Here is a 27502-nt window from a genome sequence, read left to right as displayed (position 1 = left end):
GGAATAGTTTCCCAGTGGAGATGTTAGAGACAAAGACTGTGTCTGAATTCAGGAAAGCATGGGACAGGTACATGGGATCTCTTATGGAGAGGAGGACATAGTGGATTCTGCGGTTTGGCCATTTGGCATTTATCTGCCATTATGTTTCTATGTTAATATTCCATATGTGAGAATATAAAGCCTGACAGGAAGATACTAAATATGTAATTTTCAAGGCAAGGTACAAAAAGTCAAGACTGATACATATCATTGGGAAATTAGCAGAAAACATTAACTTAATGATAAAATTTGGAATTTCCTAAAATTATAAAAAACCATCTGAAAAATTATAAAAACCATCTGAAAAGAGCTGCAATGAAGAGAATTCACATCTATAGTCATTTGTTAAATTTATTAGGTTAAACCAGTTCGTAAATACAGAACAACTCAATGGCTCTGATCTTGTGCTGTACACTTCCCTTCGAATCACAAATTGGGTCTTCTGCTCCCCAGACTGGCCAGGACCAGGGATGTTGGCAGAGGCGGTCTTCACAGCCCCTGAGGGGAATACAGCTCATCACTCACTGGCGACACTTGTTGGCTAGATTTAGGATAAGCTATGAGTGTGGATGTTTCCACTGAATTTTTGAGATGCAAGTTGCAAATATCTGAAAGATAATAATAATAATAATAATAACTTCATTTTTGTATACCGCCATACCCCGAAGAGTTCTAGGCGGTTCACATTAGTTAGACAGAGATTACAAGTGGTTACATATCGAATTGATCATAGAGTTGCAAACAGCAAGGAGAGAAGTAGGGGGGAGAGGAGGGAGATGGGGGAGGGGAGTAGATCAGAACGGGGGGAGGATTGAAAAGGGGCATTAAGGGTCTGGGTCTCGGAATAGGTGAGTTTTGAGTAATTTTCTAAAGTCTATGCAAGGTCTGAGGAGAAAGTTTACTAGATTTGACTGTAAGGAATTGGCAGAGTGGTGATTCCTGGGCCAAGTCCAGTTGTTGGATATGGCACAGAAGCTGCTTTGTCATTGTGCTACATTGAATATTTAATTGTACGTACAATTTGAGTGGTGCCATTTGCCTCATTTGTTGCTATATGTGGTACATAAGTTGGCCATAGTCTGAATGTACTCACTTCTACTTTTTAAATGTGAAAAAAAATTTAAGGAATGTATATTTCATGTGGGTCTAGTCTCTGATATAATGATTAGCATGTCTTTGTTTTCTTATGTTCTCCACTCAACCCAGTTTAACTAAGCGAGAAACATTTCTATTCTGAAATTACAGTGAGAAGATGAAATTTAAACATTATATTCTCTGATTACCATGGCACAATAGCCACTCTGTGATGAATATCTTAGCATGCAAATGGTGACCACCGAGCAATTAGCCTTTCAGCTTGGTAAATTGCTACAAAAAAAAAAAATTATGTTGAAATTACAGCATAATTCTGTTTTCTTTCTTACAGAAGCAAACTTCATTAGCACCTGAAAACAGCCTTTTCTGCAGCAATCTTCTGTACCTTGACAAGGGGAAGACTTGGCAGAAAGTGTGGGCGACTGTTCCTAGGAACGAACCTCTGGTGCTCTATCTCCAAGGATGCAGCCAGGTAAAAAAAACCGCTTTTGTCAGAGTATTGTTCAACAGCAGAAGCCTAAGTATGGTGTCGGGTCAAAAGCGTTGCCGGGACAAAGGCGCGCCCAGACAATTGAGCGCAGTGCGGAGGCGCGCGCCGCTCTAAATTACTGTTTTTAGGGCTCCGACGGGGGTGTGTGGGGGGGAACCCCCCCACTTTACTTAATAGACATCGCGCCACGTTGTGGGGCCATTGTGGAGGGTGTGGGGGGTTGTGTTCCCTCTAAGCTGAGCAGGTGTCCTCCAGCTGCATTGCTACCACTAGGGGGTGGAATATTTTCAGTCGCTACGGACAGGTATGTTCCCTGGAGTCCTGCAGAACTTGCCTGTCCCTCACAATTGAAAAATGTGACAGTAAAACAGCACCCTCTATTGGTGAGACTGTGGGTGGAGGACTCCTGCTCAGCTTAGAGGGAACAGTGCGGGGCACTTGTAACCCCCCACATTTTACTGAAAACTTAACTTTTTCCCTGTTTTTAGGGAAAAAGTTCAGTTTACAGTAAAATGTGGAGGGTTACAACCCCCCAAACCCCCTATAACGCCGGCGCGATGTCTATTAAGTAAACTGGGGGGGTTCCCCAACAAAACCCCCCCCGTCGGAGCCCCTAAAAACTGTAATTTTGTGCGGCGCGTGCCTCCGCGCTGCGCTCAATTGTCGGCGCGCGCTTTTGTCTTTCGCGCCGTTGTCTATGAACCCCTAAGTCTAGTCTGTCTCTGAATGATAGATCAAAAGAGATAAAAGCATATATGGATTTCAGATCTCCTCCTATATCAAGGCACTTTAAGAGTTGGTAAATAAATGTTCAAAAAGACAACAGCAAAAAAATGGCATACGTAGAGGGTACTTTTATAAGGCATTTCTATACATAGATCCAAGAGTTGGACAATGTATAATTAAAAACACCTCACGAAGTTACCACAACACAATAGAGATATGAAGGGTGAAAGCAACAACCGTATCAAAAATGAAAACTATAAACACTCAGCAGAAAAAACAACGAAGGTGACTGAATGGTGTTCAATCTCGTTTATTGACTAGAAAGACTCAACACGATCATGTTTCGGCCCTAAATGGGCCTGCCTCAGGAGTTTGAACTTGTATCGAGATGATATAAGTAAAAACATCCAGTCTTCAAGACTTATTTCTGTATTACATTATACATATGCCGATGATTAAGGAAACGTGGCATGCAAAAATGTCCGTCTAACGCCGAATTTCAAAATGCGCCGCTCTCGATGTGTGTGAACTATAAACACTCAACAGTTAAATCTTCTGAGGGAGGGGAGACATCATACATAAAAGTGTATCATAGGATCTCTTATAACACAGTTATTCCAGATCCCCATCTTGTGGCTCATCTGTGTAATCATCTTCAATAATCAAATAAGTCAAACTTTAAATTCAAAATCCTCAATATCGAAGTCTCTTTATGAATCCAAATATGTTCCAAAAAGTATGTATAGGTATTTTAAGGCAACACTTAGCTTATAGGCTCATCTTTGATCCAGCGCAGGCAAAAACTAATCTCTCCTGACGCTCACCTAAGGCCTTGGGGGATTAGTAGGACCTAAGTGAGGTGAGGAGGTAGCCTCTATTCTGATGCGTTTTTTGTCAACAACTAGGATTTGAGTTCACAGATGGAGAAATGGAAGTTCCGAAAAGCTCTTGATGTGAAAGCCCGGCTGGCTCAAGGAATGAGTGCTGGGCTAGTAACAGGAGGCTGAGGGTTCAAGTCTCAGCTACGGAGTAGGACCTAAGCGATGCATTTTGTGTCAACGACTAGGATTGAGCTCAGAGATGGAGAAATAGAAGTTTGTTTGTTTTTTTAAAAAAATCTTTATTAATTTTTAAACTTTGACAGTGCCATACAATTAATTTAGACATAAACACTAAAAAGGCACTTTAAATACACAATTAATACATAAAACAATGATTCCCCCCCCTAACTAATAGATGAAGACATATTATGGAATTACAATATTATAATTAAGTAATTTTAGTAATCAGAATACTTTTCCCTCCCCCCCACTTTGGATGTGTAAGGAGATCTAATACATGACAGTTAGTGCGATTCAACAAATGCAGTCAATGGGCACCCCACCCTCTTAAAATGTATTACTAAACCCCAAACACTCCGCATTCATTCTCTCATACTTATAAGTGGTACAAAACATTTGCCCACCAAAATGTGTAATTAAGTCTGTCGTAATTCTTCCAGTTTCGTGTAATCATTTGGATAGCTATTCCCGTCATAATCAAGAAAATACGGCTTTTATATTTATCCAAAGAAGGCTTAAGATGTAATATCATAGCACAAATTATGGCTTCATAGGTTAACGGAATTGTTGATTCAAAGATTTTCTGCTTCTGACATACCTAACAAAATTGCTATGAGTTTTTGCCTCTTTTGCAAGTTTCTCTTCATATTCTTTCTTAGCTGTCTTTATCAATGCTTTGTATCTAACTTGCCAGTGCTTGTGTTTCTTCTTATTTTCTTCATTCGGATCCTTTTTCCATTCTTTAAAGGATGTTTTTTTTTTAGCTCTAATAGCCTCTTTCACGTCACCTTTTAACCACGCCGGCTCTCGTTTCTTCTTCTTTCCATCTTTGCTGATAACGTGGAATACATTTGGTCTGGGCTTCCATGACGGTATTTTTAAATAACATCCACACCTGGTTTACAGTCCTAACCTTTGCAACTGATCCTTTTAGCTTCTTTTTAACCATTTTCCTCATTTTAACATAGTTGCCCTTTTGAAAATTAAATGCCCCTACAGTAGATTTCTTTTGCGATGGTGCTCCCAGTATCGGCTCAAATTTGATCACGTTATGATCACTGTTTCCCAACACAGTTAACGCCTGCACTATGTCTTGCATTCCACTAAGGACCAAATCTAAAACAGCACCCCCTCTTGTCGGTTCCTGAACCAGTTGCTCCAAGAAGCAGTCATTTATGACATCTAGGAATTTTACCTCCTTAGCACTCCCCGATGTCAGTGTTGGGGGGTAATTGAAATCACCCATTTCTCCAGCTTTCCTAATCTCTGAAAACACTGCTTCATCTGTCTGCTCATTTTGTCCCGGGGGACGGTAGTATAACCCAACCTTTATATTCCTTCCCTTCACACATGAATTTCTATCCATAAGGATTCCACACTGCTATGTCATGCAGAATGTTTATTTTATTTGATTCAATTCTCTCTTTAACATATAGCGCAACCCCCCCCCCCCCTTCCAATTTGATCTACTCTATCCTTGCAACATAATTTGTACCCAGGTTCTCCTTCTACCAGGTCTCCGAGATACCTATTAAATCTATCTCATCATTCAGCGCTATATACTCTAACTCTCCTATTTTATTTTTTAGGCTTCTAGCATTTGCATACAGACACTTCAAATTGTGTTTTTTCCTTGCAACTATAGTCTGCTGAGAAGACGGGGAAAATTTGACTCTCTTACTCTGCCTTCCTGGCTTTCTTACACCATTATTGGGACCTCTCTACCGGGACTCCCTAAATATCCTGTTTCAATAGTATCCTCCAAGGATACCTCACACCGAACCATCCGCCCCAGGCGACTGTCGGCTTTACCCCACATCTCAGTTTAAAAGCTGCTCTATCTCCTTTCTAAATGTTTAACTGCTTCTATGAATATGCTGTATTTAGATATTAAAACTATAAAGGATACTGTCTTTTCAGAAGCTATTACATTGCCACCTTATTTAGCTTTGCTGCCATTAACATTTAGAACAGGGGTGCCCACACTTTTTGGGCATGCGAGCTACTTTTTAAATGACCAAGTCAAAATGATCTACCAACAATAACATTTTAAAAAAACACAAAGCACACTGTACGCATAGAAAATGTTAATTATCATTCCTATTCTAGGGTTTTTCCAACAGGTCAAAGCAGATGACTCTATGCACTGTCACCTCAGTAACAACCATACAAAAATAGACAAATACCCCCCTCCCTTTTTATTAAACCACGATAGCAGTTTTTAGCACAGGGAACTGCGCTGAATGCCCAGCGCTGCTCTCGACACTCATAGGCTCCCTGCGCTAAAAACCTCTATTGCGGTTTAGTAAAAGGGGACCTTAGTGTAAAATATAGCAGATATAAATTCAGACACATTTTGATCACTAAATTTAAAATAAAATAATTTTTCCTACCTTGTCTGGTGATTTCATGAGTCTCTGGTTGCACTTTCTTCTTCTGACTGTGCATACAATCTTTCTTCCCTTCTTTTAGCCTGTATGCTTCCTCTCCTCCAGACCTCATTCCTTCCCCCAACTTTTCCTTCCTCTGCCTCCCTTTCTTTTTTTTCTGTTTCTCTTCTTTCCTTCTGTCTCCCTGCCTGCCCTTTTTCTTTCTTTCTCCCTGCCCTCCCCCAAGCCACTGCCACTGCCACTGCCATTGGGGACCAGGACCCAAACACCACCAATAACAGGCCCCAAGCTCTCCCTGCTTCGGCCAACCAGCATTCCTCTCCCCGACGTCAATTCTGCCGTCGGGAAGAGGAAGGCTGATCAGCCCAAGAGCGTGATCAACCTATTGGGGGAAATGCTGCCGGGTCCTGCCTTCGCGGAAACAGAAAGTAGGCAGGACCCAGCAGGAAGAAGAACAAATGCTTCACTTCCCGCATTAGCCCGTAGCGAACGCTTGTTTCAGGGCTCTCAACATGTGCGTGCCGGCTTCCCTTCTCCCCCCCCCCCCGGACATAACTTCCGGTTTTGGAGGGAAGAGAAGAGAAGCCGGCACGCACACGTTGAGAGCCCGGAGCACAAGTTCGCAACGGGCTGAAATCTCCAAGCCGGTTTTTTTGGGGGTTTTTTAATATTCAGCAGCGGCAGATGACAGCTGGGCGGACCGCACAGCTAAAAGGTCCTAGGGAGAACACAGAGGAAGGCTGATCGGCCCGTAGATCAGGACGGCAACACGAGTCTATCACGGAGCCCGGGATGGTCTCCGCGATCGACTCACGTTGCCTTCCTGAGCTACTGGTCGATCGCGATCGACGTATTGGGCACCCCTGATTTAGAATGTCCAATAGAGAATGACATGGGGACAAATTTGTCCCCGTAGAAAATCAATTTCCCTGTCCCCGCAAGTTTTGTCGCTGTCCCCTGCCCCATTCCTGTCAGCTCTGTCTTAACCGCACAAGCCTTGAACATTTATGATTTTAAAATGTTTGAGGTTTGTGCAGATGACGACAGAGCTTGCAGGGGACAGGAAAATGAGTTCCCGCGGGGATGGGGGAAAATTTGTCCTGGTGTCATTCTCTAATGTCCAATCTGTTGGGTGACGGTGTTGGATAGCATGCATTTTCAATTAGTCATGCGAATGACTTAAGGTTTTGTCAAATCCATTTTCACTAAAAGTCACAGGAGGTGGGCAATTATCAGAATATCATAGAAAAGTACACACAGTAACCAGTGAAGATTTTACTTCACATGTTCAACTGCTGCTTATCTTACATATCAAACTTTGTCAAGGTGTGGGGTTTTTTAGGCAAATGTGAGCTGGTCAAATGGGATTTCCCTTTAAAAATTGGGCTGGTGGCACACAGCGGCTGCTTAGTACTTGCTTAGGGGAAAGGCTTACAAATCTTTGAAAGTCCTGTGCTCCTTCCCTCCCCACCCTAAGGGGCTCTTTTACTAACCTGCAATAAAAATCAATCAGATTCATTTAAGGGAGCTCTTTCTCGCACATTAAGGCCATTTTTTTACCTTGGCCAGTGGCCTGGGGGAGGGTGGTTTGCCCTGGATGTGGTCTTCTTAAGGGTGTAGCACCTCTGTCCTTTCCGCTCCCCCCCCCCCCCCTTGTTTGAGTACTTCCATAACCAGAAAATTTGTTAAATTGTCTACACAGTTTCTTCAAGTTTTAAAGACTCCAAAACACATGGAGGATAATCCTATAAGCGTGGTACTTATTTAGAGCCTTTTCTATAAGGAAAACTAGGCACCTATTTTATAGAAGACTAGTGTAATATGGGGCTCATTTTCAAAAAAGATAGACATCTAAAAGACGTCTTACTAGTCAAAACGTCCACGTGGCTGTTTTCAAAAATGACTTTCTAGACACCTTTCTGTTCATTTTGTCTCCAGTGCATCTAAATCTTAAGGGGACATGTTAGAGGCATGTTTCGAGTTGGCTTAGGGCAGATTTAGGACTTGGGTGTTCTGCAGGGATAATTAAACTTATAACAAAACATCCATTTAGATGTTTGGGGGCTAGACCTGTTTTACAAATGAATAAGGGTTAAAAAAAGATGACCACTTGAGGGATTAAGGCATGACCTCTCCAAAACTTACTGTGCCTACAAAAGATTATACCTGCAGGCATAAAGGCTATTGTTATGGGTACAGTTTGGGTGGGTTTTGGAGGGCTCACCGTACAATATAATATGGGACTTTTTAATGTGATATTCACTTCAGTAACCCCTAGAGCAGCGGTCTCAAACACGCGGCCCATGGGCCGCATGTGGCTCTCCAGGTTTTATTTGCGGCCGCGGTCTGGACACGATCAACAGCTTTTCTCTTCCCCTTTCCCTTCCTTTTGGAGCAGCAGCGTGTCTGGCCAGCTCGTTCTGTTCAAAGCCTTGGGTTGGCGGCTCCTCGCACTATCCACTCCTGCATTGGAAGCCTCTCTGACATCACAACATCAGAGAGGCTTCAGACGCAGGTGCGGATCTCGCAAGGAGCCGCCTCCCGCGGCTTTGAATGGAACGAGCTGGCCAGACACGCTGCTGCTCCACAAGGAAGAGAACGGAAGGGGAGGGGAAAGAGAAATGCTTCTGCTACATAGGAAAGGGGGACCCTAGGGAAATGCTGCTGTTGCTGCTGCTGCTGCTGTACCCAATTGGGGAAAGAGAGGGAAGGAAGGGAGAGGAGAGGAACAAGAAAAGAAGCCAAGTTCATGGGAGGGAGGGAGGGAAGGAAAGGAGATATCAGACCATGGAAATAGGACGGAAGAAGAAGGGAAGGTAAGACATGGAAACGTAGATTTTGAAAAGAAAGCAGAAAAATTGAATGCAAGGCAAAAAGTGAAGACGGAGAGAAAATTAGTCAAAGGACAAGAAGGCCCTGGAAACATAGTTGAAAGCACAGAAAAATAAAGTCACCAGACATCAAAGGTAGGGAAAATGATTTTAATTTCAATATAGTGATTGAAATGTGCCAGGTTTGAGAAAGAAAAGATATTAAACTTTAAATGTGAGGGCCACAGAAAAAATAGTTAATGTCTTATTAAAGAAATGACAATTTTGCATGAGGTAAAACTCTTTATAGTTTATATATCTTTCCTTTTAACTGTTAAAGGAAAGTTTTATAAACTATAAAGAGTTTTACCTCATGCAAAATTGTCATTTCTTTAATAAGACATTAACTATTTTTTCTGCGGCCCTCCAAGTACATACAAATCCAAAATGTGGCCCCGCAAAGGGTTTGAGTTTGAGACCACTGCCCTGCTCAAAAAAGATAAGACGCACTAAGGGCCAAAAAGAAACATCTTGCAGTTTTGAAAATAGACATTTTCTCTACTGGATTTCTGGACATCTTAACCAAAACTTCCAAACTCCTATCAAAAATGGCAGTCCACATGTAATATAGAGGCACATTTTTTAACCTAAGTACTTACACCAACCATAGTACAGATTGTCAAAGAACACAGATACATTACAAAATGCTATTATAACATGTAAAGCATGCCTTATCAAATATTGACACATATCTCTGAATAGCACCTAGGTAGAAAACAGCTATGTATACAGGTAGGTGTCCACTGTTTATATATGTTATAGTTTTTATAATCTACGTATGTACCCTGACTCCAGCCCTGTGCACCTCTACCCACAAATAGGACCTTTTGTACATCAGGGTCAAGTTGTTTGGCTGATATGGGATCAAATTTCCCAAATGTATTGAGAGAACCTTGAGAACAAGCCATATAGGCTCAGGGCCAGCACAGCCATTAGGCATAACTAGGCAGTCACCTAGGCAGAAAAGAGCAACTGCAGTCAAAGGAAAACCATAAATCTTAGTAGCAATATCAGAGTCTTGAGGGTGGCCTGAAAGTTAATTAAGGAGGCGCTGAAGGTTTACCTAGGGAGCCTACTGGTACCAGCTCTGTGACAGCAGTCGAAGTGTCTATAAAGACGTGTTATTGGTTGGGAGGTGGGATGTTTGCTCAATCATATGAAACCTTAGATCAGGGATGGGCAAACCTTTTGACTCACGGGCCACAAGGGGTTCTTAAATTTGACTGAGCCACTTCCGCTTCCTGGGCGTCACTTCTGCTTCCAGCCGACGGCATGACATGTTTGTGCGTGTGTGTGCATCTCGCAGAGCTGCGGCTGGCTCTGGGGGAGTTCCAGGTGCACCGGGTGCGCTTCTTCCACTTTGTGCCCTCAGGGGTCCGCTGTCTGCATTACTGCAGTTGCTCGGAGAGCTTGGTCATGGCCAGCCTGGATGGCTCCATTGAGATCTTCAATCTGGCTGCCAAATTCAGCAGGTTGGATTAAAAAACTAAATGGGCCGGATATGGCCTGCGGGCCGTAATTTGCCCATGTCTGCCTTAGACGGTCAAATGCAAGCCAGAGGGGAGTGGCATATAGCAATAGCAGTATCAGGTGTATCAAATGGCCGAGGTATCCTGCATGTTAATCATTTTGTTGATTTGTTTTTCTTTTCAGGATGGACGCACGCCACGGGCAGTACCCTTGCCTGGTTATGAAGTAAGTTTGCCCAGTGCCAGTGAAAAGTTTGAATCGAAGCACGTTTTCAAGCTTTCTCAGTCCCAGCAAACCATATGCTTCAGTGCGGAGGATGAAGAGTTACAAATGAAGTGGAAAGAAATTCTCACCAAAGCGTCCAAAGGGATTACAGGAGAGACAGATGAGGGGGTTGAAAACCCATGAAAATTAAAAAGCCACAGCAAGAGACACTCCACGCTTCTGAGTTCATGTGTTGTCAAAAATACAGTCGGACTGTCACGGCACTTTGAAACCTAGGGTGAATTATGTGCTCAAATACAGAGCTGTGGCAAGCTATGCACGGGCGCATTCCAGGCATCGATGAGTCCCACCCCCTTTGCACACTTCTTTTTCCTGTTGCTAATGTAGTCAGCATCTAGCGATGCCTGGATGTGCTTGAGTGGAAGGCTCCACCGAAAGTTGCTGGGCATAGTCTTTGCTTGCAGTTGAGGAGTTTGGAGAGGGGGGGTGGACAGATGGCGATGCTGCATTGTGTGTTTGGGTAAGGTAGGGAGGCACAGCAGGGGGGGCATGATGGTATGTGATGACTGCACAGGATGCAGTTATGACTTCCTTTAGCTCTGCTTTCAGGTGTCTACAAACATCAGCACAGTTTCTCTCTTTTAATTACACTTTGACTCTGTATAGTTATCTGGTTATCTACTGTTCATCCTGCAGAGGTAGCTATAGTTTGTGACTCTGTGTTTAACCCTTTCAGGACCAAGGGACATATTTGTCCCATAACTTTAAAATCCTATAAATTTTGATTGGGATAGTCTACAGTTCTAAATTTGATATGTACGGATTCCATATGATACTGCCTTTATGTAAACAAACTGGTTCCGACATTCATTCATTAGCGTCGTTGCCAGATTGACGAGAAGATTCACTTGCCACACTGTCCATAAGCCAGAAGTGTGATTTTTTTAAATAAAAATAATGATATTTCACAAAAAAAATCAATTTTTTGGCATCTGCAAGCCCTTTTTACCATAAAAATGTCGTCAAAACCACAAAAATTGGCCTACGATCCTTATGGTCCTGAAAGGGTTAAGCTCTGAGAAAAGCATTGTATGAGAGAGATGCATTAATTTAATACTTTCAAAACTGTTTCCCTATTTCCCTGTTTTGTAAATACAAATTTTAAGAGTCTTTCACTTGCTGTTCAGGATGTATAGATAGTTTGTGAGTAGTTCCTAAAAATGTTGGTTTTTAAAACTTGTGGCTGGCCACCAATAACATCTTATAAATGTATTTCCTTTCTGGTAAACAAGGTTCTTTGTGAGGTCAAATACTATAATTCACTTTCCTTTCAGCAAATTGTGTGTTTAGGTCTCTGTTTTGAGGTTAATCTTGAGGTTAATGTTTCAGGACTTTTAAAAAAAAACCCCAAAAAACCCAACAAAAAACAGCTTGGACAAAAGAATTCACAAGCTTGATTCATTGATTTGGCAATGACTGCCTTTTATGTATTTTGTTAAATGCTAATGACCTCTTTCTCACTTAGTATCTGCTTATGGGAAAATGGCCATTTATACACACAGGTGTCCACTGTGTATGTATATTATCATTTTTTTGTAATCTAAGTATGCACTTAAAACTCCAATCCTGTGCACACTTACCTGAAAATAAGGCCCTTGGCTGGTTTGGGATCAAATTTCATGAATGTGTTGAGTGGACCTTTGAGAACCTTTTGTCTATCGTACTGTAAAAAACACAAATTTTATACAGCATTACCAAGAGGGACAATTAACCTTCAACACTGAAAGATCAGAACATTTTGACATTTCTAATTCTTATTTTGAGGGAGAGGGGTTGACTTAAAAAAAAAAAAAAAAACTTGGTTACCTTTTGAGAATCCTATGATTTATTTATAATTTGTAAATAATGTTACATATATTTGAAAATAGTGTGAATGAAAGATTTAGCAGAAAACAACTGCAGCTATTTGTACAGATCTCTCATTTGTGGTATCTGTTTTAGATCCATATTGTTGTATCCACACAGTGGTGTAGAAAGGGAGTGCAGGGGGGAGGGGGCACCCTTCCTCCTCCTGCTCCACCTCTTGCCTTCCCCGGCTTGAGGTTGCTGCTCGCATCGGTATCAGTGCCCTCTCTTGACATCACTTCCAGGACCTGCACCTAGGAAGTGACATCAAAGGGTGAGCAGACCCCGACATGGTGTTCACGCCAGAGAACTTATAAAGGCACAAGGGGGGTGGGGCGGCAGGTGCACGGCGTGGGGAGGGGCAACACCGCCCCGGCTGCTGCTCACCTCACTCTTACTACGCCACTGTAGCCACAAACTCTTAAGCACTGAATTTCAACAATTTTTGCAAGCTTCTTAAAATAGAATAAAAACAAAAAATAAATGCTTTTTTTTGTTAATGGGTAGCGGGCTTATCTAGTGCCGATTTGTTAATGGGTAGTCGATTTCAAAAGTCCTAATAAACTCACATTATTATGTTTTGGGGTGGGAAAAAAAAATTCCAAACTTGATTTTAAGCGTTCTACAATGCATAAATTGAGTACTTATTTTGATGCATGAAAAACAGGCAGAATCACTGACATTTACACTCAAAGAAAGTTTGAATCAGAATTTTCAGAATAAAATAGTGACAGAGTAGATGATGGTACAAAAAAAGACCAGTCGACTTTGTTATTCCTGTCCACACTGCAAAGATAAATCCCAAGACAGTTTGTCACCACCTCCATTTGCACTCAACTGTCTTGGGCAGATGTGTGTACAAAATCTTCACCATAGTTTGCTGAGGCCCCCTTGCTTTTGTGTTCAAAAGCAAAGCTTTATAATGTTACCATGATGAGTGTTGCTGTTCTCTGAAATAGCCATCTTTTGAGATCCCTTGCTTAGCCTGCTTGACTGACCAAACTAGGACTTCTAGTTTTCATTGTCCATGCAGCCTGCTAGATCAGTGGTCTCAAAATTGCGGCCCGCCAGGTACTATTTTGAGGCCCTCGGTATGTTTATAAAACAGTTTCTTGATCATATGTCTCTTTAACTATAAATTACAATATTATTATTAAGACTTTGCCAAAAGGAAAAGATTTATAAGCTATAAAGAGTTTTACCTCATGTAAAATTGTAATTTCTTTAATAAGATATGAACTATTTTTTTTGAGGCCCTCCAAGTACCTACAAATCCAAAACATGGCCCTGCAAAGGGTTTCAGTTTGAGACCAGTGGGCTAGATGAATGAACACACAAGCTGTGTGTTTCCATAGAGGACTTCTAGCATTTTTAATTGCCTACTAAACCATTCAGTCTGGCAACCCCAAAACTACTTGTTGATTCAATCAAACAGTACATTCTGAAAATGCTGCACACATGGCTGTGCTTCTGCTCTGATAGATCCTCTATGCTTATCTCTGTGTTAGTCTGTTACTGCTTTAACCACTGCCACCCACTTTGGGGAGGGTGTTCCATCATCTACCTTCCTTTCTGTGAAAACACATTTCCTGATAGTGCTCTGCAGGCTAAAGCAGATGGGCTTTTAAAAACACACACACATAAAAACAAAAACTTGCCTTGTGCATCTGCCGAGACAGGAAGTTCCAACAAGAAAAAGGGCATTACATAGAATTCTCCCTTACAGTTTTGTAAAATGTGAGAAGCAAAACCTTTTGTAGTAGAGAAACTACAGAGCAATACATATAAGCTTAAAAGGTAAAATCCATAGAGGTGAAACTTAAATAGCAAAGCACAAAGCCTCAAATGTAGTTTTCATATATAATTGAAGAGCACTTTTCCAAAATACACTATTTTTGAGTAGGGCTGCATTTCGGTTAATTGCAATAAACATACCTTTAAATCACATGACTTTAATTCATTTTTTCCCACTGCACCTTCTTGTGACTCTAGGCAAGCCACTTAGGGGTTTCATTCAAGCCCTTTGGTCTTCAGTGCGACTTGTGGCTTATTAAAAATCTTGTTTTTCATATACGAGGGAGTGCTGAAAACTTAGCCCAACCAAGAAGAAAATGACGTGGATATGGTTCAATCAATTATCTAAACCAGAAAAAGAGTGGGAAAGGGACACAGGTCAACCAACTTCAAGGACAATCGGTTTATTGAGAACATGTAAATAGCTAAAACATAGACAAGAAATAATGAAAGCCTAACAGAGAGTCTTTCAACCCTTTTTTGTACTGCTCTGAAATAATGTCAAAACGTAAAATTTTGTTTCTGCAAATTGGCACAAAACAAAATAAGATAACACCCTCCAGATACAGTGGCAAAATAACCCTCACAATTTGGTTGTTTGGGCTGAGAACTTTTCAGCATCTCCTTGTAGAGGAGGGAGGTGTAAAAAAAAGAAATCTTCTCTTGCTCCTTGTTCTCTGACCACAAAATCTCCAAATAAGCCCCTGAGATGTTTGCCTGGATTACTCACATTAACCCAATGTTTACATATGGTCAGAGGGAAATTCCCTGTTGGCTTCAACAATCTCACAATGAACTCTTTTTTTCCCCCCAGTTCTCAGAGAACAAGTAGGGCCAGTTTAACAAACTAGGCAGTCACCTAGAACAAGATGTTCTTTGAGTTTATTATCTTGATAAACTGCTTTTGGAGTGAAACAAAGTGGTTTGCAATAAATAGATAAGATACTGTAGCAGTGAAAAAGAGGATAGATTTTTAAGCTGATGCAATTACACATTTGAATAATTCCAAAGGGAATGAATAGGGAAAGTTGAAGAGGTAATTAGGCTGAGGGTTTTGGTCTACTACCATAAAAGACCTTCATAAAAAGGCACATTTTCACTCCTTGTTTATTAAGAAATCCTCACCCCTTAAGGTAGTAAGGACAGACAGACGCCGGAGGGTGGCGGTTAATGGAAGTCGCTCGGAGGAAGGAAAGGTGAGTAGTGGAGTCCCTCAGGGTTCAGTGCTGGGGCTAATCCTGTTCAATATGTTTGTGAGTGACATTGCTGTAGGGTTAGAAGGAAAAGTTTGCCTTTTTACGGATGATACCAAGATTTGTAACAGAGTAGACACCAAAGAGGGAGTGGAGAATATGAAAAAGGATCTGCAAAAGTTAAGAGGAATGGTCTAATGCCTGGCAACTAAAATTCAATGCAAAGAAATGCAGAGTAATGCATTTGGGGATTAATAATAGGAAGGAACCATATATGCTGGGAGGTGAGAGGCTGACATGCACAGACGGGGAAGAGGGACCTTGGGGTGATAGTGTCCGAAGATCTAAAGGCGAAAAAACAGTGTGACAAGGCAGTGGCTGCTGCCAGAAGGATTCTGGGCTGTATAAAGAGAGGCGTAGTCAGTAGAAGGAAGAAGGTGTTGATGCCCCTATACAGGTCATTGGTAAGGCCCCACTTGGAGTATTGTGTTCAGTTTTGGAGACCGTATCTGGCGAAGGACGTAAGAAGACTTGGTCCAGATGAGGGTGACAAAAATGATTGGAGGTTTGCGCCAGAAGACATGAAGAGAGACTGGAATCCTTGAATATGTATACCCTAGAGCAGGGGTGCCCACACTTTTTGGGCTTACGAGCTACTTTTAAAATACCAAGTCAAAATGATCTACCAACAATAAAAAAAATTTTTAAACAACACTGAAAGGCAGAGAATATGTTAATTATCATTTATATTCCGGGTTTTTTTCAAAGAGGTCAAGGCATATGACTTTATGCAATGTCAACTCAGTAACAACTATACAAAAAATAGACAAATATACTACCCCCTCCCTTTTTACTAAACCGCAATAGCAGTTTTTAGTGCAGGGAGCTGCATTGAATGCCCCACGCTGCTCTTGATGCTCATAGGCTCCCTGCACTAAAAACCACTAATGCGGTTTAGTAAAAGGGAGCCATAGTGCAAAATATAGACAGCAGATATAAATTCTCAAAATGAACACATTTTGATCACTAAATTGAAAATAAAATCATTTTTCCTACCTTTGTTGTCTGGTGATTTCATGAGTCTCTGGTTGCACTTTCTTCTTCTGACTGTGCATTCAATATTTCTTCCCTTCTTTCAGCCTCCTGTATGCCTCCTCTCCTCCAGACCTCATTTTCTCCCCGAACTTTTTCTTTGTTTCTCCCTGCCCCCTTCTTTCTTTCTGTCTCCCTGCCTGCCCCCTTTCTTTCTTTCTTTCTTTCTTTCTCTCTGCCTTCCCCCAAGCCGCCGCCGTCGCAAGCTCTCCCTGAAGAAGCATCACGCTGACCAGCATTCCGCTCCCCAAAGTCAATTCTGATGTCAGAGAGGAAGTTCTGGGCCAGGCAGCGATTGGCTGGCCTAGAACTTCCTCTCCGATGTCAGAATTGACATTGGGGAGAGGAAGGCTGGTCAGTCCAACGCTTCTGCAGGGAGAGCTTGGGGCGGCGGTGGGGACGTCGGGGAGAGGAAGGCTGATCGGCCCTGCAGATCGGGATGGCAACACGAGTCTATCACGGAGCCCGGGATGGGCTCCACGATCGACTCGCGTTGCCTTCCCAATCTACTGGTTGATCGTGATCGACATATTGGGCACCCTTGCCCTAGAGGAAAGGAGGGACAGGGGCGATATGATTCAGACGTTCAAATACTTGAAGGGTATTAACGTAGAACAAAATCTTTTCCGGAGAAAGAAAAATGGTAAAACCAGAGGACATAATATGAGGTTGAGGGGTGGTAGATTCAAGAGCAATGTTAGGAAATTGTACTTTACGGAGAGGGTGGTGGATGCCTGGAATACGCTCCCAAGAGAAGTGGTGCAGAGGAAAACAGTGTGGGATGAACACAGAGGATTTAGAATCAGAAAATAGTAGTAAATATTGAACTAAGACCAGTACTGGGCAGACTTGCACGGTATGTGTCTGTATATGGCCTTTTGGTTGAAGCTGGGGAGGGATGGGTGTAGATGCTGCCGTGAGATTTGACGGACACTTCGGCAGTTGGAACCCAAGCACAGTACCGGGTAGAGCTTTGGATTCTTGCCCAGAAATAGCTAAGAAGAAAAAATATAAATTGAATCAGGTTGGGCAGACTAGATGGATCATTCGGGTCTTTATCTGCCATCATCTACTATGTTACTATGTTTACCATGTAGTAGGCAAAGTTCCATTAGACAGGGGCCAAGCAACTAAAGGCACCTTTGGGAATGGGAGGAGACAAAAAAGGAGAAAAAAAAAAAAAAAGCTGCAGTTACAGCAAAACAATGGAGGTAAATTTTATAAAGGGGAAGGTCTGTGTAGTAAATTGCACTATTCTTTAGTGTAGCAGTTTCTCTTGACATTTTCCTGTGCTAATCTTACTCCTAATGCAGAAAGACTTTAAGCACAGGAAATTCTAAAATGAAATAATGCACTAAAGGAGATAGCACAGTGGGCAGGCAAATTGCATACAAACATGAAATTGCTCTCAATATAAAAAGAGAGAAAAAAAAACCCTATGCCAAAACTTAGGGAAGTTTTGGGGTTTTAAAAAAATCTATTTACCTTTAAGATGAATCTTTCATTCCAGGTCTTCAAGTGCTCCACCCCAATGGCCTTTGCATTGGCTGGGTCCCATCCACCTTCTCTGATTAGAGCAGGGGTGTCAAAGTCCCTCCTCAAGGGCCGCATTCCAGTCGGGTTTTCAGGATTTCCCCAATGAATATGCATGAGATCTATTGGCATACAATGAAAGCAGTGCATGCATATAGATCTCATGCATATTCATTGGGGAAATTCTGAAAACCCAACTGGATTGCGGCCCTCGAGGAGGGACTTTGACACCCCTGGACTAGAGCTACCTTCCACTATTCCCACCTGCCGTAGCCCCCCCCCCCCAAAAAAAACAAAAAAAAAAACTGGCTGGATTTTATCTACAATTTTTGCTGCTTTGGGTTTTAAATCTGAAAAATGTCCAGACATTCTTCTAACTTCCAGATATTAATGCAAAAATTCTATAGAACAGTGGTTCCCAACCCTGTCCTGGAGGACCACCAGGCCTATCGAGTTTTCAGGCTAGCCCTAATGAATATGCATGAGAGAGTTTTTCATATAATGGAAGTGACAGGCATGCAAATCTGCTTCATGCATATTCATTAGGGCTATCCTGAAAACCCGATTGGCCTGGTGGTCCTCCAGAACAGGGTTGGGAACCACTGCTATAGAATACAGAAACTAGCCAGACAGTTGTCAGTCCTAACCTCCAGAGGTCCCTTAAACTTTGGACTCTAGGTATGTAGAGAGTCATTCGCTTAATGTTACCCTGCCCATATCAACAGATATTATGTGCCTGTACACATATTAACCAACGAGGAATCTCTATGATTCATTTAATAGTTTATCGTAGTACAATTAACAAAGAAACTGAATATACATCTGAATGATTAAAAATGCAATACATTTTAGATAGGTAAGATGTGTATGTGTTTTGAGTAGTGGGGATGGTGTATGTTGGGGATTAGGGCCAGTTCTGGGGTGTAATTTCAGTGGGGTGAGCAGTTGGGGTGGTGGGGCAGTTGCAAAAGTTACCTTTTGTGTTTGGGGGCAGGTAGGGCAATTACAGGGGGCTAGTAGTTGGTTATGGCAGTTTTGGAGTGGCAGAGAAGTTTTAGGGAGTAGGGGGGCAGTTTGAGTGCTGGGGAGGCACTTGCAGAGGGAGTAGTTTTGATGGGTGGAACAATTGCTCCCCTTCCTTAAACGTAAAATTGGCCAAAGCTAGATGTGGCCCTGGTTTTTTTAAAAAAACCACACACTTGTGCCATCTGCACTATTTCTAAGTCCTTTTAAATGTCACCCTGATGATGTTTTTAGATTTTTCTTGGAAGGGACAGAGTTGGGGGGTGATCATTGTTGTTGAGTTTAATAATGAAAACCCCAGGAGGAAGCTAGAGCCTGAACATTAATTCAGGTGGGGCACAAGACAAGGTTTACCGAGGGTGACTAACATTCTAGCACTGGCCCTGAGAGCAAATTAGCTCAATGCTGGTTACAGTGACTATTTCTGAAACAGTGAGAGATTGGAGAAACTGGGCCTCTTCTCCCTTGAAAAGAGGAGACTGAGAGGGGACATGATCGAAACATTCAAAATACTGACGGGAGTAGACTTAGCAGATAAAAGACAGATTGTTCACCCTCTCCAAGGTAGGGAGAACGAGAGGGCACTCTCTAAAGCTGAATGGGGATAGATTCCGTACAAACGTAAGGAAGTTTTTCTTCTCCCAGAGAGTGGAGGAAAACTGGAACGCTCTTCCAGAGTCTGTTATAGGGGAAAACACCCTCCAGGGCTTCAAGACAAAGTTGGACAAGTTCCTGCTAAACTGGAACGTAGACAGGTGAGGTTGGACCTGGGAGCTGCCGCGTGAGCGGACTGCCGGGCAGGATGGACCACTGGTCTGACCCAGCATCGGCAATTCATATGTTCTTAGTCAGGCACTGGTGATGGGGTGCCTTAGGCAAACCTTCAGCCTTACACCTTCCCCCAATTAAACTTTTAAGCTCCTAGTCTGTTGCATCACAAGACACTGATACTTAAATTCAATCTAGATTATCACACAAAAAAATGCCTATAAAAATGCAGGTTAAAGTACATGCTGATGATTCTTTGGGTTCGTGTGCCTGTCAGAACCTACTGTTTTGAGTGAAGCTGCTTTTTTTTTTTGCTGCCCCAGGCAACTGCCTAGTCATGCTTAATGGTTATGTCAGACCTCCTTTTGAAAGTGCCTATTTTTATCTCAGGAGAGAATAGTACTGTCAGAAAAAGCCCATGTAAATTATTAACTTTCTTTCTCCCGGACCCATATGCAGCTATTGCTTTGAAATACTAAATAGTTACTCTGCCTGGATGTGATAATCAGCTGTTTACCTACTGGGACAAAAACTAGCACTTACAGACAGCCATCGCATTCTTATGAGAGACGAGAAGATATTTACTGATGAAAAATTAAATGTGGCTACTGCTGGAGGTTTACATTTGCACCCCTCCCCCTCCCAACAAATCTTCATTTCTTAATTATAGTATCTAGTATTTTAAGAGCAAGATCTTTTTTTTTTCTTTTCTTTAATTTTTAACACCGCTTTGTTTTGAGGCTCAAGATTATATAGCCTATATCTTATCTTCTGCCTGATAAACATTTAAGTACAGCTTTAAGAGCTACTTAGCTTGCACCTGAGCTAGAGATCAGCCTCCCACCCCCCCCCCCCCCCATCAGAAGTTTCCTAGTAATGAAAGTGATAGAGCATGCTCTTGCTAATGCAACTCCACAATATGGATTTAGTTTTAAACTGCACAGTTATAATAAAAGATAGCAGGTTCAGACTGAAAATGCTAAGCCTAGAACCTAGAGCTACATATCAGGTCTTCACAGCGGGCAATGCTAGAACCTTGATAGAAAATTCATTCAGAGGTTTCCTAACGAAAACTCACATTTCCTCTTGCACTTTTGCATTAGATGCTAACCCGGTTACACAATAACAGTATGTAGGTCAGGGAGCTTGAAGATAATGGTTGGCCTATTCTGTCTTTGTCTTGCAAAAGTCAAAAGTATGAGTTATTCAAATACGTTTATGAAAACCTCCATGCACTACAAAAAATTACCAGGCGTAATGGTTTTAAAGCCATTTTAAAACCAAGATTATTCCTGACACATAGGGTGCTTTTGCTAAGCTAAGCCCTAATGAGGGCTTAGCACACCAGAAAAGGCTTACTGCAGGACATCCAGAAGTGTCCTGTGGTAATTTCCCTGGCTGTGTTTATAGAAAGACTTGTTTAGCAAGATTACAAGTGCAAAATACTGCTGCCAAATTGATAACTGGAAAAAAAAAAAAAAAAAAGAAATCAGATCATGTTTGCATTGGTTGCCTATTAAAGGGTGAATTACTTTTAACATTTTATGTTTGTTTTTTAAAGCTTTGAAGTGGAATGTCCCAGAGTATTTGTCAGATATGTAAATACGCTCCAATATGTGTTCTGCGTCCACCTCAGAACTTGCTTCAGTTTACCATCATTGGATAAAGTGAGAGTGACTGGAAGCCGGAAAAGAGCTTACTGTTATGCTGGCTCTAACTTGTGGAATAATCTTTTTCAAGGGTCCCGCAGCAACAAGGGGGCATCCGTGGAAAATCAGGGGCGGGAAACTGCACGGGGGACACCAGGAAATTCTTTTTCACTGAAAGGGTGGTTGATCGCTGGAATAGACTTCCACTTCAGGTGATTGAGACCAGCAGCGTGCCTGATTTTAAGGCCAAATGGGATAGACACGTGGGATCTATTCACAGAGAAAGGTAGGGGAGGGTCATTGGGGTGGGCAGACTAGATGGGCCGTGGCCCTTATCTGCCGTCTATTTCTATGTTTCTGTGTTTCTATGTTAATCTGCCAACTGAAGTGCAATCAATGGAAAGTTACTTGGGTTTTCATAAGATATTGAAAACTTTTGTACTGTGGAATGAACACTAGAGCATGGATAATAAGGAGAATCAGAATGCAATGGGTAACAGCTATTTATTGAGGTCTTTTGTATAGTTAGTGGATTTGTTAATGAGGGTTGCAATTAGAGGATTATTTGGGGTGGGTCCTATGGATGTGATGGATAATTAGTATAATAATTGTTGTACAATGACATGTTTTTAAGTTTGTAACTTGCTATTTTTAGAATTGAAAACCACTATAGCACTTCGGTTTATAGCAGTACATTAAGTATTAAAATCAAAGTAACGTTGAACGCACAATCCCATAAAGCAATGTTATCCAAGGACAAACGGGCAGCATATTCTCACATCCACGGAGCACAGTACATACTGTAGTAAAAGTGTATTGCAACTTTAAGTTTTTAGAAACTTTGCAACTGCCTGTACCACATATGTATAAGTGCCTTCCCACCTGACGCCAGCTTGCGGTACCTTAGGCCTTCATTTTCTGCAAAGCAAAGAAATGTTTTTTTTCTGGACTCTGTCCAGTGTGACTGTTGCCTTCCCGTTAACGTCTCTTTTTTCTTGTTTTTTTTTTGCCAAGTTCTTTTCTTTCTTTCATTATTTTATGATCGGTTTATAAATTCTAATAATTTTTTCATCGTCTTTTACGACCAGGCCTTTGGCCCTCTATTTTTTTCTCCCTCGGCAGGTTTTTTTTTCTTTTTCTGTCACCAAAATTTGAGTTTAACGTCGCTGCCAAGATTTTCCTGTCCGTGTCAAAACCATCGAGTGGGTTTAAGAAGCGCTGTCGGTGTCCGCCCTATTTCTATCACTGACCTGCATAGTTGTTGTTTGCAGTGTTTGGGCCTGAATATCGGGTAGACTCCTTCACTAAATATATTAGACAGTTGGGAAATGCTTTTCCTATCAAGCTGGAGGCTGATATTGAACCTGGAGCTGAACTACGGGTTGTTTCAGATTTTGATGAACCTCCTAAAGACCTAGTCTCCTCAAGGATGCCCTCTTCAAAAATTGGGAGACTCCTTTCTCTTTCACTAATAGCTCCACCTGTCCTTTTACCTCAAATATCTGACATGACACTTGTCTGAATTTGAGCAATATCTTCCCTCGGATTGACTGGAGGATTTTCAGAACACAATTCACAATACCCTACAAGCCAGAAAGTATATGGCAAGAACTGCATTTGATGTCTTTGAGCTCACGCAATGTCTGTTGCGATGACACATTTTGCTTGGCTGCGAGTTTCCAACATGGACATCAATCTCCAAAATTGCTTGGCCAGCATCCCTTGTCTGGGTGAGGAACTCTTTGGTGACTGGATAGAGGCCGCTACTCAAAAGCTTACTCAGCATAAGCAAAACTGGAACTCTTTAAAACAGATCTAAAGCTAAGAGTAAACACAGTCAAAACCTAGTGCAAAATCTACTTCTTATTCCTACAAAAGGAAGTATCCAGCGTCCTCTTCTTCTAAGCCTCCACCACAGAAGAAGCAAAAACAACAGAGACCTCAAAAGTCTCAGCCTTCAGCCCTGCAAAAACCAGCTCAGTCTTTTTGGTGTGCTTATAGAGAGCATGGCCAACAATCCTTCTCTTCAACCTCTTCCCCAACCTACCAGAGGTCATCTGCAATTGCTTCATCGGTGTTTGACTCTTGTCACATCGGACTCTTGGGTCCTCAAAGTCATCAAGGAAGGTTATTTGCTCAGTTCCATTACCACTCCACTGAGCAACCCTCCCATCTAAGCAGATATCCCTTCTTCTTCTTCTTCACCACCCGCACAACCCGCAGTGAGAGGCAGCAAACAGCAGCAGAGGAGGAGAACTAGAGAAGCCGCATGGATAGGTCTGTGGCAGAGGCAGCGGTGGAAGCATCACTAATGATAATTAAGTTTTGGGGGATGTGGAACAAATTGTTCTAGTTTACATTAACTCTTATGGGAAAAGCTGCTTTGATATACGAGTGCTTTGGATTATGAGCATGCTTCTGGAACAAATTACCACTGTACCACTGTATATACAAACAAAACCCTAAGATGCAAGACTCTGCATGCAGTACAACCCCCAGAGAAACAGAAACAAATGCATTTCTTCCTGAACAGTGGAAAATATATCAAATGAATACACTCTGGGCATATATCAAAATATTCACAGCATTTACTAAGTCATACTTGTATTGTGCTCAGAGAACCATTACAAGGTAAAAACACCCTGCCAGTGAACTAGAAAGCCCACCTTTGAAAACGGCTCAAGTTCTCAATCGTTGCACAACAATTAGTGTATAAAGTGCTTTTTATCAAGTTACTTAATATATTTAAATGGAAAGACAAAGAGTCAATTCACTACATCAAAAAGTAAAAAATGTTAAAATTTAGCTGCATATAAACGTGTGAATGAGTACAAATGGGTCTCAGGTCCTGACTACTTTGCAATCAGCTGCCTCAGAAGACCCTAATTGATGCAGGCAAAATAGCTCACATTTCTTTCTGTTCTGTTCTCCCACTTCTCTTTCTGCTCAAGACCAAAATATAGACAGCAGATGTAAAGTCTCAAAACTGACAATTCAATCACTAAAATAAAATCATTTCCCCTACCTTTGTTGCCTGGTGATTTGAGTTTCCAAACCATCTTTCTCAGTCTATGGCTGCACTTCCTTCTATCTGTGCTCTTAACTGTGTATCCAGGGCCACCTTATCCATTTGCTGTGTTTCTCTCCTTCACTTTCTGCTATACATCCATCTTTCGACTATAGACTAAATTTCATCTGGGGATATACAAATGTCCATAAATCTCACCATCTACCCAGCAAGTTAATATATATAAATGTAATTAATACAATCTTTTCAATCAAATAAATTTTTTTGTGTTGTATGTAGAATCCTCAGAAGGCTTGCTTTCCTTTAAATAAAGTTCATACAAGGATAATATGAGCCAATTTCTTCAATGGATCCTTTTTTGTGTGTAAACATAAGAACATAAGAATTGTCACTGCTGAGTCAGACCAGTGGTCCATCATGCCCAGCAGTCCGCTCACGCGGAGGCCCTCTGGTCTAAGACCAGCACCCTAACTGAGACTAGCCCTACCAGTGCACGTTCTTGTTCAGCAGAAACTTGTCTAACTTTGTCTTGAATCCTTGGAGGGTGTTTCCCCTATAACAGCCTCTGGGTGAAGAAGAACTTCCTTACGTTTGTACGGAATCTATCCCCTTTCAACTTTAGAGAGTGCCCTCTTGTTCTCCCTACCTTGGAGAGGGTGAACAACCTGTCCGTATCTACTAAGTCTATCCCCTTCAGTACCTTGAATGTTTCGATCATGTCCCCTCTCAATCTCCTCTGTTCGAGGGAGAAGAGGCCCAGTTTCTCTAATCTTTCGCTGTATGGAAGCTCCTCCTGCTCCTTAACCATCTTAGTCGCTCTTCTCTGGACCCTTTCGAGTAGTACCGTGTCCTTCTTCATGTACGGTGACCAGTGCTGGACGCAGTACTCCAGGTGAGGGCGTACCATGGCCTGGTACAGCGGCATGATAACCTTCTCTGATCTGTTCGTGATCCCCTTCTTTATCATTCCTAGCATTGTGTTTGCCCTTTTTGCTGCCGCCGCACATTGTGTGGACGGCTTCATCGACTTGTTGATCAGAACTCCCAAGTCCCTTTCCTGGGAGGTCTCTCCAAGTACCGCCCCGGACATCCTGTATTCGTGCAGATTTAGCAAGATTTGTGCAAATTTAGCAATAATAAGTCATTATGCAAAATTAGCAATAGTCTTTCCAAGGGAGAAGAGGCCCAGTTTCTCTAATCTCTCACATTTAACGTGGTTTACAAATAATTTAGAAACAAATAAAACAATTATATACAAAAGCTAATACAAACTTTAAAAAAAAACCCTCATCTATCACAGCCTCTAGGAAATAAATAAGATTCCAAAACCTTTCTAAAACCAAAATTTGTTACCATATTTTTCATCTTGACTTTTCCTCCAGGAATTTGTCCAAATCTTTCTTAAAACTAGCTACGCTATCTGCTTTTACCACAACCTCTGGCAATGCGTTCCGGAGCTTAGCTATTCTCCGAGTGAAAAAATATTTCCTCCTATTGGTTTAAAAAAATATCAGAGCTATACTTGAAAAGTTGAACACAGTCTCAGTCTAAAGCTTGTATCATAGCTTGCTTGGGGGAGAGGAATGGGGGAGGGAGGGAGGATATATGATAGCTATTTACTGTGGATGCTGGACTAGGTGGACCATTGCTTTGACCCAGTATGGCTATTCTTATGTTAAACTGTTAAAAAGTCCTACACATTTGGTCTACTCTAAACTGTGTTTGATGGTAGGATTCAATATTACATTAACCTTTTCTAGGCTCTAATTAGTCTCATTCACCTCATTTACAAAGGAATGCTAAGCATAAGCATATCTCGTGTATAATAGTAAGACATCAGTTCATTGGCTTATGAAATAATGTGCTATCTATTAATCTGAGTGGCACCCCACTGACTTTTAATTTGTTTTAATGTACTGCACATTAGCAATATTACTTTATTCAGACATGACAATCCCAGGCAACATTTTTGGAAAAGAGAGATTAGGGATATTGAATGCAATTATTAAAGTCAGGGCAAAACAAATTGAGATAGAGTGCAGAAAAGTAGAATCTCTTCTCTCTTGTGAAATAGAATAGCAAATAGATTGCGTGTGCCCCCAAGTGTATCAATAATAGAAAAGGACATTCACAGACATTAACAAAGGGATACAAGCCCACATTATTAATAGAAACAGACACGTGACTGCAGATAACGGCCAAATGGCCCATCTAATCTGCCCCTCCACAGTAACCATTATCTCTTTCTCTCTCCGAGAGATCCCATGTACCTATCCCAGGCCCTCTTGAATTCAGACACAGTCTCTGTCTCCACCACCTCTTCCAGGAGACTGTTCCATGCATCTATCACCCTTTCCATAAAAAAAAGTATTTCCTCAGATTACTCCAGAGCCTATCACCTCTTAACTTCATCCTATGCCCTCTCATTGCAGAGTTTCCTTTCAAATGAAAGGGAATCAACTCATGTACATTTATATTACACAGGTATTTAAATGAATCTATCATATCTTCCCTCTTCCGCCTTTCCTCCAAAGTATAAAGATTGAGATTTTTAAGTCTGTCCCCATACGCCTTATCACGAAGACCACACACCATTTTTGTAGCCTTCCTTTGAATTTGGAATAACCTCCCTGCCCCGCTGTGGAACCTAGGCTCATTCCAATTATTCCGAAAGCATCTGAAAACCTGCCTTTTCTCCAAAATGTAAAGCTAGCTATCCTCTTCATAACCTCTAATTTCTTATTATGTCCTTCCCTCACTTATTGAATTACCTGTAAACCGTGTCGAGCTCTATCTATATGGAGATGATGTGGTATACAAACTTAATTAAAGTACGCAAAGCACACTGTATGTTTCTCAATATTCATTCCTACCAGAACACCTGGCCTTGGTCAGAACACAGATAACCCCTGTGCAAATACAGGACCAGAAACTAAAGTACTAATATATACAAACAAAACCCTAAGATGCAAGAGAAATAGAAACAAATGCATTTCTTCCTGAACAGTGCGAAATATAGACAGCAGATGTAATTTCTCAAAACTGACACAATTCAATCACTAAATTGAAAATAAAATCATTTCCCCTACCTTGGTTGCCTGGTGATTTTGGTTTTCAAACCATCTTTCCCAGTCTCTGACTGCACTTCCTT

At 41.6% G+C, this 27502-nt stretch overlaps 1 protein-coding gene and 1 long non-coding RNA gene across 3 annotated transcripts in view; one reads left to right on the top strand and one right to left on the bottom strand.

Moving 5' to 3' along the window:
• Positions 1 to 11212, top strand: part of FGD3 (FYVE, RhoGEF and PH domain containing 3) — a 221874-nt gene extending 210662 nt beyond the window's left edge. Inside the window, exons 18-19 of the mRNA XM_033926275.1 lie at positions 1466 to 1606; positions 10325 to 11212. Of these exons, the coding sequence (XP_033782166.1) occupies positions 1466 to 1606; positions 10325 to 10549 (366 nt within the window). The 3' untranslated portion in view covers positions 10550 to 11212. The remainder of the gene's footprint in view (positions 1 to 1465; positions 1607 to 10324) is intronic.
• LOC117351238 lies at positions 383 to 27502 on the bottom strand. Of its 2 annotated transcripts, none has more exons than XR_004537358.1 (4): positions 27441 to 27502; positions 14207 to 14410; positions 12007 to 12089; positions 383 to 647 (listed from the first exon to the last, which is right to left on the bottom strand). It is a non-coding gene; the product is annotated as an uncharacterized LOC117351238 (long non-coding RNA). The 2 variants fall into 2 exon arrangements; XR_004537359.1 differs by lacking the exon at positions 27441 to 27502 and adding an exon at positions 24349 to 24510.

Source organism: Geotrypetes seraphini, chromosome 17 (assembly GCF_902459505.1).
Source record: "Geotrypetes seraphini chromosome 17, aGeoSer1.1, whole genome shotgun sequence".
Classification (NCBI taxonomy): Eukaryota; Metazoa; Chordata; class Amphibia; order Gymnophiona; family Dermophiidae; genus Geotrypetes; species Geotrypetes seraphini.
Note: the sequence above shows the minus strand (reverse complement) of the source record. Positions and strands in the feature narration are given on the sequence as shown.